Source organism: Schistocerca americana, chromosome 5 (genome assembly GCF_021461395.2).
Source record: "Schistocerca americana isolate TAMUIC-IGC-003095 chromosome 5, iqSchAmer2.1, whole genome shotgun sequence".
NCBI lineage: Eukaryota > Metazoa > Arthropoda > Insecta > Orthoptera > Acrididae > Schistocerca > Schistocerca americana.
This window is the reverse complement of record NC_060123.1, coordinates 156,676,687-156,691,086: the sequence shown is the minus strand read 5'-3', so window position 1 is coordinate 156,691,086 and position 14,400 is coordinate 156,676,687. Positions and strand designations below refer to the sequence as shown.

The 14,400-nt window shown below is 43.7% G+C and overlaps 2 protein-coding genes across 3 annotated transcripts in view; one reads left to right on the top strand and one right to left on the bottom strand.

The window, feature by feature from the left end:
- Positions 1-785, bottom strand: part of LOC124615605 (E3 ubiquitin-protein ligase mib1) — a 617,197-nt gene extending 616,412 nt beyond the window's left edge. Inside the window, exons 1-2 of the mRNA XM_047143599.1 lie at positions 609-785; positions 391-532 (exon numbers count right to left, since the gene is read on the bottom strand). Coding sequence (XP_046999555.1) covers positions 391-532; positions 609-710 — 244 coding nt within the window. The 5' untranslated portion in view covers positions 711-785. The remainder of the gene's footprint in view (positions 1-390; positions 533-608) is intronic.
- A 100-nt stretch (positions 786-885) lies between these two features.
- The window catches only part of LOC124616795 (CDK5 and ABL1 enzyme substrate 2), a 179,612-nt gene continuing 166,097 nt past the window's right edge, over positions 886-14,400 (top strand). For both annotated transcript variants that reach the window (XM_047145210.1, XM_047145211.1), the window contains exon 1: positions 886-1,578. In XM_047145210.1, the coding sequence (XP_047001166.1) occupies positions 1,184-1,578 (395 nt within the window). In that variant the 5' untranslated portion in view covers positions 886-1,183. The remainder of the gene's footprint in view (positions 1,579-14,400) is intronic.

Genomic DNA, 14,400 nt, shown 5'->3' with positions numbered 1-14,400 from the left:
AATGAACTTCTGATAAATACTGTTAAATGTAAAAACTATGTTAAGAGTGTACATGACAAATCAGCAGAAAATATCACAATAAACACAATGCAGCAAAATCAACAAAATATGAATCAGAACAGGAAAACAACATGTTTAGTACAAGAAGTCATGTGTAGGTCGTGTGCAACTAGAGTGATACTACCTACCTACAAGAAAGTAAACAAAATAAATATATTAGGGCCTATCACTTCATGGCTAAAGAATCTTCAGTAACATGGATCTCATACCTAGCTACTACAATTCTTGCAAATGCAGGGGTACAGGATGTTACTTTGGCATGGTCGGTTTCTGAAATGATACACTTTGCCGTGCTAGTACTGTAAAAAAGAGGGGTCAGTTAAGACCTACCTGTAGGGGCGCTATCCAAAATCCGTAAATCATACGCTCCTGAACATCGGTAATTCGCTGCTGTTCCATTGTCCCACACGACAACAACTTCTTCTGGTGATTCAAAGTTTCGAACAGTTCCTACGTGTCCTTCCCCACCGTCCTGCAAAAGTAAATGTAAAAATAATATTAACACAGTAAAGCGTCCACTTACACATTTCACACGTAGTGATTCCGACCTGTTTTCCCCATTTCCAGTCTGGTCCTCTGATCACTCTAGCACCCACGCCTTCCATCATAAACCTTGTTGTTCGACTCCCAGCCCCGGCACCAGCATCCATTTTTTTATGTCATGTGGGCACACCAAACACTACTCCACTCTTCCAACGCACACTCAACTCTCGGCTACCATAAACACAAAACGCACTCAGAGATATTCCTTGTGGAGTAACAATCTGCCGCTACTCATATCTCTGACTTCTGTGCTAAAACAAAAATATCACTGGTCAACGTTGGAGTAAGTACTATGTAAGCGGGTAGTGGGAGAAGAGCTGATGGAGTGGATGTTTAGTGTAGCCGAAAATGGAGTTTCGTATGGAGAAGATAAATATGCAACACTGCAGCGAAATCGCGATAAACTGTAGTAACTTTACTATGTACCGTTTGTGGCATAACAGTCCCACGAGTGTTTCGTAGATTACAGTTCTTGTGTCAATAGTTTTCTGTTTCTTTTTTGTGTTAGCGATGCGTAGTGATAGAACTTGGTACAAAATGACAAAATTTCGACGAAAATACGTGGTGGAATGAGGATGATATGGCGGCTTCTTTAAAAAGAAATAGGTCGCGTAGGAGGATAGCCGCATTGACGTTCCTCTCAAATATCTCTCTTGATGGTACACACAGAGACACAAACTTAGGGCTGTTTGCAAAGAATGACCAAACAAAAAAATTTGGTTTCGATAGGGAGGGCAACGAATACGATGATGAGATTAATTTACAAAATGTGAACAAACATAATGTGTACGATTCTCTACGCGAGCAGAGGAAAACGAAGGTGTATCAACCTCCAGGCCAGCACGGAAGATCACAGGAGCAGCTTTCAGGAAGCCCGGATTCGAGTCTAAGTGATGTAGTAACTTCTTCCAAGTGCACAGATAATGAATGTCAACTTTTGTCAAGAAATGAGTCATCTACCCCTTTCAGGGACAGGTGAGACGAACTTAATGCAATGTAATCAAAATAATGCCATAACACTGATTTCATCTTTGTACAAGAAGTGTTGGCAGCTAAACTTCTTTTTGCAATTAGTTTCAAACATGCAAAAATTGTTTAGTACATCTGTGGAATAAGTTTAGGTACTTGATAATGATGCAAAATCTTTCAGATAGAGGTATATAGCTTATTGGATAACAGTTAAATTATTGTTTTACTAAGTCGAACTACCGGGCCCCTCATAATTTAAAGCGATTTTAGATGTGTTGTTCAGCAGAAAAAATAGCAGTCTTTTCCTGAAGAATAGAAGATAATAGTGCCCGATCTTGTATGCAAGACAATTGGAAGAATATCAGGTCCTCCATGTACATATACGAATTTTTGGCTAGTGACATTTAATACAGCTATATTTTTATCTGCCATGAAATTCAAGAATTATTCACTGCCCTATTTCACGTTACAGGAAAGTTCTTGTAGAATGCAAATACTTTCGGGTTAAAGGAGACCACTCACCGAAAATCAGAAGCATTGAGTTGTCAGTAGGCACATGCAAAAGAAAGAAAAGTTACTAGCTGTCAGAGTCATCTTTTGATGAGCTACAGAGAGGAGAGGGGAGGGGTGCATGAAAAAAAAATTCTCTCTCTTTCTCTCTCTGACCAAAAGTATCCGAATACCTTGCTGAAAATGACTTAAAAGTTCGTGGTGCCTTTCTGTCGGTAATGTTGGAATTCAATATGGTGTTGGCCCACCCTTAGCCTTGATGACAGGTTCAACTCTCACAGGCATACATTCAGTCAGGTGCTGCAACATTTTCTTGGGTAATGGCAGCCCATTCTTCACGTAGTGCTGTACTGAAGAGAGGTATCGATGTTGGTTGGTGAGGCCTGGCATAAAGTCAGTGGTCCAAAACATCCCAGAGGTGTTCTTTAGGATTCAGATCAGGACTCTGTGCAGGCCAGTCCATTACAGGGATGTTATTGTCATGTAACCACTCCAACACACGTTGTGCATTATGAGCAGGTTATCAGTTGTGTTGAAAGATGCAATCACCGTCCCCAAATTGCTCTTCCAACAGTGGGTAGCATGAAGGTGTGTAAAACATCAATGTAGGCCTGTGCTGTGATAGTCCCATGCAAAACGAGGGGTGCAAGCCGCCTCCATGAAAAACACGACCACACCATAACACAACCTCCTCTGAATTTTACTGTTAGCACTACACACTGGCAGATGACGTTCACTGGGCATTCGTCATATCCACACCCTACCATTGGATCACCACATTGTGTACTGTGTTTCCACTGTTCAATTGGCCAATGTTCACACTCCTTACACCAAGCGAGGCGTCGTTTGGCATTTACTGGCATGATGTGTAGCTTATGAGCAGCCACTCGAACATGAAGTCCAAGTTTTCTCACCTCCCACCTCATTGTCATAATACTTACAATGAATCATGATGCAGTTTGGAACTCCTGTGTGATGGTCTGGATAGATGTTTGCCAATTACACATTACAACTCCCTTCAACTGTTGGCGGTATCTGTCAGTCAACAGATGAGGACGGCCTGTACATTTTTGTGCTGTATTTGTCCCTTCACGCTTCACTTTGCTGCTGTTGTTGTTGTTGCTGCTGTTGTTGTTGCTGCTGTTGTTGTTGTTGCTGTTGTTGTTGTTGTTGTTTAGGTCTTCAGCCCTGAGACTGGTTTGATGCAGCTCTCCATGCTACTCTATCCTGTGCAAGCTGCTTCATCTCCCAGTATTTTACTGCAGCCTACATCCTTCTGAATCTGCTTAGTGTGTTCATCTCTTGGTCTTCCTCTACGATATTACCCTCCACGCTGCCCTTCAATACTAAGGCCAGAATCTCCACCTTATCCGCAAATGCAGAGCTTGTAGGTAGTGATGGTGTGGGTGCCACCACAATTCCCGTGGTCTTTGGGATCTTCTTTTTGGATTTCTCTTGCTGGTCCTTGGGTTTCCCTGGCTGGGAGCACTGATTCAATCTTCGGGACTGAGGATGAGTGTGAAGCCCTATGACCAGCTGCTTTTGGGATCTTCAACCACTGGCAGGTGTCATTTTTCCCACTAGCAGAAACCTGGGGAGTGATCCAAGGGACCCCTTCCTAGCGAGAGGACCCGAAGAAGACCTATGCTTCTCCGGCGCAGAAGTGGGAACTGATATCCCCGATGGTTGGGAGGGGGAGGGATGTTGGTCACGAAGTAGGTGATGCAGCAGAGCAGCAACAGGGCAGGTGTAGCCTTCTTATTATGAGAGGTGACTGGGGTTGGTGGAACAGATGGGACTAGAACTGTTGTAGTGGCAGAGTAAGGCGATGTCATACGTACAGTATGTAGGCGTTCAAATTTCTTCTTAGCCTCAGTGTAGGTCAGTCGGTCCAGGGTCTTCTACTCCATGATCTTTCTTTCTTTCTGGAGAATCCTGCGGTCAGGCGAGCAAGACAAATGGTGCTCTCCGCAGTTGACACAGATGGGAGGCAGAGTAAATGGAGTATTGGGATGTGAAGGGCGTCCGCAATCTCGACATGTGACACTGGAAGTACAGTGGGAAGACATATGGCCAAACTTCCATCACTTAAGCACCACATTGGGGGAGGGATATAGTGCTTTACATGAAAGTGGTAGAGCACCACCTTGACCTTCTCGGGTAATGTATCACCCTCGAACCTTGACCTTCTTGACCTTTGGGGAGGTGAAGTCCTTGTCTAAAATGAGATCTAGGTCAGTCTTGATCAAAACGGCATCCTCTGCCCAGTCATGGGCATTACTCATTTGTGACAAGCTGGGTGCTGTTTCTTTAACCATCACGCCCCATAAGAACTTAAATATGGTCCAGGGAATCATATTTCATGGGGAGCTTCTTTTGCAGTCTGACGACGAGCTGTGTACCAATTTAGAACGGCAAGGTGTACATTTCGTTCGGCGTGTCCACCTGCGTCCGAAGCATAATCAGGTTGCCACTGGTGCCTTCATCTTGGCCTTTGAGGGTGATACGTTACCCGAGAAGGTCAAGGTTCAAGGGTGATACATTACCCGAGAAGGTCAAGGTGGTGCTCTACCACTTTCATGTAAAGCCCTATATCCCTCCCCCAATGTGGTGCTTTAAATGCTGGAAGTTTGGCCATATGTCTTCCCACTGTACTTCCAGCGTCACATGTTGAGATTGCTTACGCCCTTCACATCCCAATACTCCATTTACCCCGCCCCCCATCTGTGTCAACGGCGGAGAGCACCATTTGCCTTGCTCGCCTGACTGCAAGATTCTCCAGAAAGAAAGGAAAATTATGGAGTACAAGACCCTGGACCGACTGACCTACACTGAGGCTAAGAGGAAATTTGAATCCTGTACGTATGACATCGTTTTATGCCACCGCTACAACAGTTCTAGCCCCAATTATTCCACCAACCCCAGTCACCTCTCATAATCAGAAGACTACACCTGCCCTGTTGCTGCTGCATCACCTACTTCGTGACCAACACCCCCTCCCCCCCTCAACCATCGGGGATATCAGTCCCCACTTCTGTGCCGGAGAAGCATAGGTCTTCTTCAGCTCCTCTCGCTAGGAAGGGGTCCCTTGGATCACTCCCTTCCCGGGTTTCTGCTAGTGGGAAAGATGACACCTGCCAGTGGCTGAAGAGCCCAAAAGCAGCTGGTCGTAGGGCTTCACACTCGTCCTCAGTCCCGGAGACTGAATCAGTGAAGTCCTCCCAGCCAGGGAAACCCAAGGACCAGCAAGAGAAATCCAAAAACAAGATCCCCAAGACCACGGGCATTGCAGTGCACCCACACCATCACTACCTACAAGCTATGCATTTGCGGATAAGGTGGAGATTCTGGCTTGAGGACATAGATCTCGCCGGACCCCCAGACAGGCAATAAGTTGGTGGCAGCAGGTGACCTTGAGGTGTAAACTGCCTCGTTGAATGTTCTATGCCTTCAGTCTCACAATGACGTCATCCTCTAGTGGAATTGGGGCGGTTTTTTTCCACCGCCTGGCTGAGCTATGGCAACTGTTAAGCTTTACATCTGCTTTCTGCATTGCCCTCTAGGAAACTTGGTTCCTGGCAATGTGGACCCCTGCCCTCTGCGGTTGTAAGGGGTATTACAGGAACCGTAGCAACTATAATAGGGTGTCCAGTGGAGTTTGTGTTCATGTACTAAAATCAGTCTGTAATGAAACTGTGCACCTTCAAACCCCTCTTGAAGCTGTGGCTGCCAGAATAAGGACGACACAGGAAATAACTGTCTGCAATGTATATCTTCCGCCAGATGGTGCAGTACCCCTGAATGTATTAGTTCCACTGATTGATCAACTCCTTAAACCTTTCCTACTTTTGGGAGATTTTAACACCCATAACACCTTGTGGGGTATCACCATGGGTACTGGCCAAGGCAGAGATATCATAGCTTTACTGTCTCAGTTAGACCTTTGTCTCTTAAATACTGGGGCCACCACACAATACACTGTGGCTCTTGGTAGTTACTCGACCATTCATTTATCAATTTGCAGCCCAGGACTTCTCCCATCTATCCACTGGAGAGCACATGACGACCTGTGTGGTAGTGACCACTTCCCCATCTTCCTTTAACTGCCCCAGCATCAGGCACATGGAAGCCTGCCCAGGTGGGCTTTAAACAAGATGGACTGGGAAACTTTCACCTCTGCTGTCACTGTTGAATTGCCCCACATGGAAATATTGATGTGATGGTTGGACAGGTGACTACAACAATCCTTTCTGCGGCATAAAACGCGATCCCTCGCTCTTTATGGTGCCCCCTTCGAAAGGCAGTCCCTTGGCGGTCGCCAGAAGTTGCGCAGAAGCAATTGAGGAGTGTCGGCAAGCTCTACAGCAGCATAAGTGGCACCCTTCCCTAGAGCACCTCATAGCCTTTAAGTGGCTCCGTGCCCACATTCGCCAACTTATCAAACAGCGGGAGCAGGAGTGTTGGGAGAGATATGTCTCGACCATTGGGTGCCATATGTCACCTTCCCAAGTCTGCGCAAGGATAAAATGCATTTTCGGGTACCAGGCCCCAACAGGTGTTCCTGGTGTTAACATAAATGGCGTGTTATCTATCGATGCAATTGCGATTGCCTAGCACTATGTTCAAGCCTCTGTGTCGGAGAATTACCCCCAGCCTTTTGCACTCTCAAAAGGTGGATGGAAGGGAAAGTACTCTCGTTCACTACATACCGCAGTGAATCCTATAACGCCCCATTTACAAAGTGGGAGCTCCTCAGTGCTCTTGCACATTGCCCCAACACAGCTACTGGGCCAGATTGGATCCACCATTGGATGATTAAACATATCTCACCTCACTACAAGTGACATCACCTCGTCATCTTCAACTGGATCTGGTGCGATGGCATTTTTTCATTGCAATGGCGGGAGAGCACCATCATTACGGTGCTCAAACATGGTAAAAACCCGCTTGATGTGGATTGATATCGTCCCATCATCCTCACCAGTGTTCTTTGTAAGCCACTGGAACGTATGTGTGTTGGCGGTTGGGTTGGGTCCTGGAGTCACGTGATCTACTGGCTCCATGTCAGGGCGGCTTCTGCCAGGGTCGCTCTACTACTACTACTACTACTACTACTACTATGATAATCTTGTGTCCCTCAAGTCAGCCATCCAAACAGCCTTTCAAGACGCCAACACCTGGTTGCTATCTTTTTGGTTTACGAAAAGCATATGACAACCACCTGGCGACACCATATGCTTGCCACATTATACAAGTGACGTCTTGAGGCCCGTTCCCGATTTTTATACAAAATGTTCTTTCACTTCATACTTTCCGTGTCCAAGTTGGTGCCTCCCATATCTCTCACCATATCCGGGAGAATGGGTTTCTGTAGTGCTCTGTATTGCGGGTATCTCTATTTTTAGTGGCCATTAATGGTCTAGCAGCAGCTGTAGGGCTGTCCGTTTCAGCTTCTCTGTATGCAGATGACTTTGGCATTTCGTACTGCTTCACCAGTACTGGTGTTGCTGAGAGGCGCCTACAGGGAGCCATCCACAAGGCGCAGTCATGGGCTCTAGCCCCACAGTTTACGGTTTCTGGCCGCAAAGTCTGTTTGCGTCATACCGCTCACCCAGAACCAAAACTTTACCTCAAAGATGATCCAATCACTGTAGTCGAGATATATTGATTCTTAGAACTGGTTTTTGATGCCCGATTGACTTGGCTTCCTCACCTTCATCAGCTTAGACGGAAGTGCTGGCAGTACCTCAATGCCCTCCACTGCCTGAGGAACACCAACTGGGGTGCAGATCGCTCTACGCTGCTGCAGCTCTACAGAACCCTTGTTCAATCCTGCCTTGACTATGAGGATCTGGTTTGTGGTTCAACGGTGCCTTCAGTGTTATGTTTACTCAACCCAGTGCACCACTGTGGTTTTCCTCCAGCAACAGGAGCTTTTAGGATGAGTCTGGTGACCAGTGTCCTTATGGAGGCCGGATTCCCTCCATTGCAGGTTATGCGTGCACAACTCCTGGCCAGTTATGTTACACACATTCGTAGTTCTCCTGCACATCCGAATTACTGTCTCCTCTTCCCACCCACGGCGGTTCATTTCCTGCATCGGCAGCTGAGGTCAGGGCTTCCAATTGCAGTTTGTGTCCGATCCCTTCTTTCTGAACTGGAGTCCTTGCCATTACCACCTATACTTCAGGTCCATTCACTTACACCTCCATGGATTACACTTAGGCTGTAGCTTTGGCTGGACCTGTCACATGGCCTTAAGGACTCAGTTAACTCCGCGGCTCTCTACTGCCACTTCATCTCGATTCTTGATATGTATACCGAGGCCATGAAGTGGTTTACACCGATGGCTTGATGGCTGATGATCATGCCAGCTTTGTGTATGTCCATGTAGGACATATTGAACAGCATTCCTTGCCTGATGGCTGCAGTGTTTTCACTGCTGAGCTGGTGGCTATATCTCATGCTCTTGAGCACATCCATTCATGGCCTGGGGAGTCGTTTCTTCTGTCTATTGACTCCTTGAGCAGCATACAAGCTATCAACCAGTGCTACCAGGGGGTAAATTAATATTCTCGAGGAAAAAATCCTTGTTTCACAAAGCACCTAGCATCCAGCGCACATCGGTCTGTCGGTTATTCTTAAGATTTTCAAACGCACCCCTGCTGGTTTTTGAACACATTCTAAGTTGATTTCTGAATGAATTATAAGTTGATTTTTGAATGCGTGCATATTGTATATGATGCCTCTGTCAGGGGAATCGTCGTCACATCTAGAAACAAACTTTCTTGCACACAAAACAGGACGGGGCTTTACGAGCTGAGGGGAATCAGACCGAACCAGAGAATGCCAACTGCTGCTTGTTTATGTGGTTGATTCGGTTTGCGAATGTTCAGCGTTGTTATAATTACTAGCGAAATCCATAGATTCAGACTACCAGAGTGGAAATAAACGTCTAACAGGAGTAACAGGTAAGAAAGATTACGTATTATCTTCTCGGTGTATCCAAGAAAGTGAAATTTTGACAGAAAATTTTTGGCCTGATCGCTACACTAGACAGGGCCAGTTGTAGTCCCCGGCTAGCAGCCGTTTAACTTCCATTCTGGAAGTAGCGCGGGAAACGCATTCTACAAACCCGTAATGACAGCTAACCGGAGAATAATCTCTGGGTAACTAAACCGGTGATTGTGACAGGGGTAGTAAAGTTAACCAGAGAATGAGTTTTGACAGTGGTAGGAATAGTTACAGAATTAGTGATGATAAGACTGTTTGTTAGAACATGGAAGGAGAAGAAAAGGGGACATCACACAAATTATGGAAGGAAATGACGATTCCAAATTTATACAAAAATTTCGTTCTATTTTTCGCTCTCGTGCATGAGAAACAGGAGCACATGAATGAAATGTGAAACTATTTCCTAACATAAAGGTTTTTGCTTGTAGTAGGGCGAATAGGTGTTTCGTATTGGTACTTTGTGAATTATTTTGTCGTATTATAAAAATGATCATTATTGCCAAAACAGTGTTGCTTATATGGTGTGTGTTAAAATTGCTGCAATATTAGAAAGGCCTCTTTTGTTTTATCTGGCACACGGTGACAAAATAGACGTAATCAGATCGAGAAACCACACCAGTCTTGGGTACTAATTGTATTAACAGCTTTTTCAGTATTAAACGACGACATTTCCATTTTTCACGTAGCAAAACGTTTGACGAACTTTGATAAGGTAATACTTCTTTCGCAGAAAGGTAAGAACGCCATGTAAAGCTGTAGCAAGATTAGAGAGAAAACTTGCTAGGGCCTAAGAATTGAAGAAATGTGTACTGTCTTGCCTGTCTCCTGTCTTTACTGGTTTTAGGTATCCTATATTTAATTTTATGTTGCGCAGAAGAGCAAGTTATTAGCTAGTAGGCAATAAAGAGTCCAGATTTTCTGAAGAGCACTTGTTCTCCTGGTTACAAATAATCCTATCCAGTATTAATTGCGAGGGGTTGGGCAGAATGTCAAACTGGCCGACTGGGAGCAGGATAGGCATTATAGGACATATTAATTTCCACTGTCCTGATATAGTTTGATGGCATCGGTTACAAAATGTACACCTTTGAGTTCCACAGAGCAAAATACAGTGATGTGCGCTATAAGAATGTTGTTTGAAGAGGCGTGGCACCAAATAACGTGTCTTACATTTCCTCGAAGATATATGTTTTATGTATCGGACTCTTCAGAAAGATGTGCGCTCCAAAATGAACTTATTTTTGAAAAGTCTCCACGTGACCCGTGTTTACATTTAGTGATTTTTTTCCGTCTCCTCAAACAAGACGGATTTCTGTGGCTGGGAGCTATCAAGTGAATTAAAATATATTCACATAATTACGGAAGGCTGAAATATGTTATGTTAGTAGTTTCAGATTTTTTTCTGACAGTCAAGCATTAATTGCCTTGCAGAACAATAAAGTTATTTTTGTCGGTTTGCTAAAGAAATTTGTATTTTATTATGGTTTCCTGCTGAGGCAGTGAATTTATTTGAAACGAAGTGTTTTATTCCACACTATTGGCTAGTTTCAACTGTTCGCTGCATTTCAAGTGCACGTTTTCATCTTCTAGCACGTATGGCATTATGCGGGTTTTTCGCCCCGAGTTTCTATTTCTAAAGTGCCGGGAAATTCTGCGCTGCTGTATAAAACCATAACCATTCAAAGGATACGCTTTACAGTTCCGAGGGAAAGTATACTGCCATTTAACACAGAAAAAGTGTATTTTCACCTGGGAGAAAATGAATTTTTAATTGACAGATCCGGGAAAAAACCGGAAATTTCTTTTCCTTGTCCGTGTATACACCCTGTATTAGAACAGCTGTTTGATCGTTATAGTAATAATTAGGTTAATACCACAAACTCGTATAGCTTTAAAAACTTAACATTTTATTATAAGCTCCTAACCTGGTCACAATGTAAATGTCCCAACATCTAAATTCTATGGCAGGATCAATCAGCTGGACTCTTTTGCCCTTCAAGTAGTAAATTTCATTGGACTTGGCTGACCATTTCCAGTGGACCCTGGATTTCTCCAAGGCAGTATTAGTTATCTGTGCCATTTATAGTGTATCCTCATGATTCACTGGGACAATCAGATCCACTTCCAGATTTTGAAGTCCCCCACCCAGGGGCCTCACCATTCTTTAGTGAGTACGTGCTTGACTATCATGGGGCCCCAGCCTTTGCAGCATTGCTTCATATTTGTGTGCTGCAAACATACACTTTCTACATCTACATGGATACTCTGCAAATGGCATTTAAGTGCCTGGCAGAGGGTTCATCGAACCACCTTCACAATTCTCTATTATTCCAATCTCGTATGGTGCGCAGAAAGAATGAACACCTATATCTTTCCGTACAAGCTCTGATTTCCATTATTTTATCGTGGTGATCGTTCCTCCCTATGTAGGTTGGTGTCAACAAAATATTTTCGCATTCGGAGGAGAAAGTTGGTGATTGAAATTTCATGAGAAGATTCCGTCGCAACGAAAAACGCCTTTCTTTTAATGATTTCCAGCCCAAATCCTGTATCATTTCTGTGACTCTCTCTCCCATATTTCGCCATAATACAAAACGTGCTGCCTTTCTTTGAACTTTTTCGATGTACTCAGTCAGTCCTATATGGTAAGGATCCCACACCGCGCAGCAGTGTTCGAGGACAGACAGGCGAAGTGTAGGCAGTCTCCTTGGTAGGTCTGTTACATTTTCTAAGTCTCCTGCCAATTTAAGTTGTTCGTAATTATAATACCTAGGTATTTAGTTGAATTTACGGATTTTAGTTTAGACTGATTTATCGTGTAAGTGAAGTTTAACGAGTTCCTTTTAGCACTAATGTGGATGACCCTCACTTTTCATTATTTAGGGTCAACTACCACATTTCTCACTATTCAGCTATTTTTTTCTAAATCGTTTTGCAGTTTGTTTTGATCTTCTGATGACTTTATTAGTCGATAAACGACAGCGTCATCTGCAAACAAACCAAGACGGCTGCTCAGATTGTCTCCCAAATTGTTTATATAGATAAGGAGCAGCAAAGGGCCTATAACGCTACCTTGGGGAATGCCAGAAATCACTTCTTTTTTACTCGATGACTGTCCGTCAGTTACTACGAACTGTGACCCCTCTGACAGGAAATCACAACTCCAGTTACATAACTGAGATTATATTCCATAAGCATACAATTTCACTACGAGCGGCTTGTGTGATACACTGTCAAAAGCGCTCAACACTTCATGTGAATAAAGAGCTAATTGTGTTTCACAGGAATGATGTTTTCTAAACCCATGTTGACTGTGTGTCAATAAACAGTTTTCTTTGAGGTAATTCATAGTATTCGAACACAATATATGTTCTAAAATCCTGCTGCATATCGATGTTAATGATATGGACCAGTAATTTAGTGGATTACTCCTACTACCTTTCTTGAATATTGGTGTGACCTGTGCAACTTTCCAGTCTTTGGGTATGGATCTTTTCTTGTGCAAATTGTTTATATGCAGCTAATGCATCAGCATACTCCGAAAGGAACCTAATTGGTATACAGTCTGGACCAGAAGACTTGTTTTTATTAAGTGATTTAAGTTGCTTCACTACTCCGAGGATATTTACTTCTATGTTACTCATTATGGCAGCTGTTCTCAATTCGAATTCTGGAATATTTACTTCATCTTCTTTTGTGAAGACAATTCGGAAGGCTATGTTTAGTAACTCTGCTTTGGCAGCACTGTCTTCGATAGTATCTCCATTGTTATCGCATAGAGAAGGCATTGATTGTTTCTTGCCGCTAACATATTTCACGTATGACCAGAATCTCTTTGGATTTTCTGCCAGGTTTCGAGACAAAGTCATGAAAACTGTTATAAGTTTCTCGTATTGAAGTCCACGCTAAATTTCGAGCTTCTGTAAAAGATCACCAATCTTGGGGGTTTTGCGTCTGTTTAAATTTGGCATGTTTGTTTCGTTGTTTCTGCAACAGTGTTCTAACCCGTTTTGTGTACCAAGGAGGATCAGCTCAGTCATTTGTTAATTTATTTGGTATAAATCTCTCAATTGCTGCCAATATTATTTCTTTGAATTTAAGCCACATCTGGTCTACACTTATATTATTAATTTGGAATGAGTGGAGATTGTCTCTCAGGAAGGCACCAAGTGAATTTTTATCTGCTTTTTTGAATAGGTATATTTTTTGCTTATTTTTCGAGGATTTGGGGATTACAATATTCAATCTCGCTATGGCAGCCCTGTGTTCACTAATCCCTGAATCAGTTTTGATGCTTGTTATTAACTCGGGATTATTTGTTGCTAAGAGGTCAAGTGTGTTTTCACAACCGTTTACTATTCGCGTGGGCTCACAAACTAACTGCTCAAAATAATTTTCAGAGAATGCATGTAGCACAATTTCGGATGATGTTTTATGCGAACCTCCGGAATTAAACATGTATTTTCGCCAACATAGCGAGGGTAAATTAAAGATACCACCAACTATTATCGTATGAGTCGGGTACGTGTTTTAAATCAAACTCAAGTTCTTTGAACCTTTCAGCAACTGTATCATCTGAATTGGGAGGTCGGTAAAAGGACCCAATTATTATTTTATTCCGGTTGCCAACAATGACCTCTGCCCATACCAACTCACAGGAATTATTTACTTCAATTTTGCGACAGTTTAAACTACTTTTGACAGCAACAAATACGCCACCACCAACCGTGTTTAGCCTATCCTTTTGGAACACTGTTAGGTTCTTTGCAATAATTTCGGCTGAGCTTATATCGGCTTTAGCCAGCTTTCAGTGCCTATAACGATTTGAGCATCAGGGCTTTCTATTAGCTCTCGGTGCTCTGGTACTTTCCCAACACAGCTATGACAATTTTGAACTGTTATACCAATGGTTCCTGTATCTACGTTCTTCCTGTGTTCAGTCTGCACCCTTTGTGACTGAAGCCCTTCTTGCATTTTCCCCAGACCCTCTAACCTAAAAAATCACCCAGTCCATGCCCCACAGCCCCTGCTACCTGTGTAGCCGCCTCCTGCGTATAGTGGACACCTGACCTATTTAGCGGAACCTGAAACCCATTCACCCTATGGCGCAAGTTGAGGAATGTGCAGCCTACACAGTCGCAGAACCATCTGAGCCTCTGGTTCAGACACTCCACTCGGCTCTGTACCAGAGGTCTGCAATCAGTCCTGTTGACTATGCTGCAAATGGTCGGCTCTGCTTTCATCTTGCAAGCAAGACTGGTAGCCTTTACCACTTCTGTTAGCCGCTTGAAACCAGAGGCACTC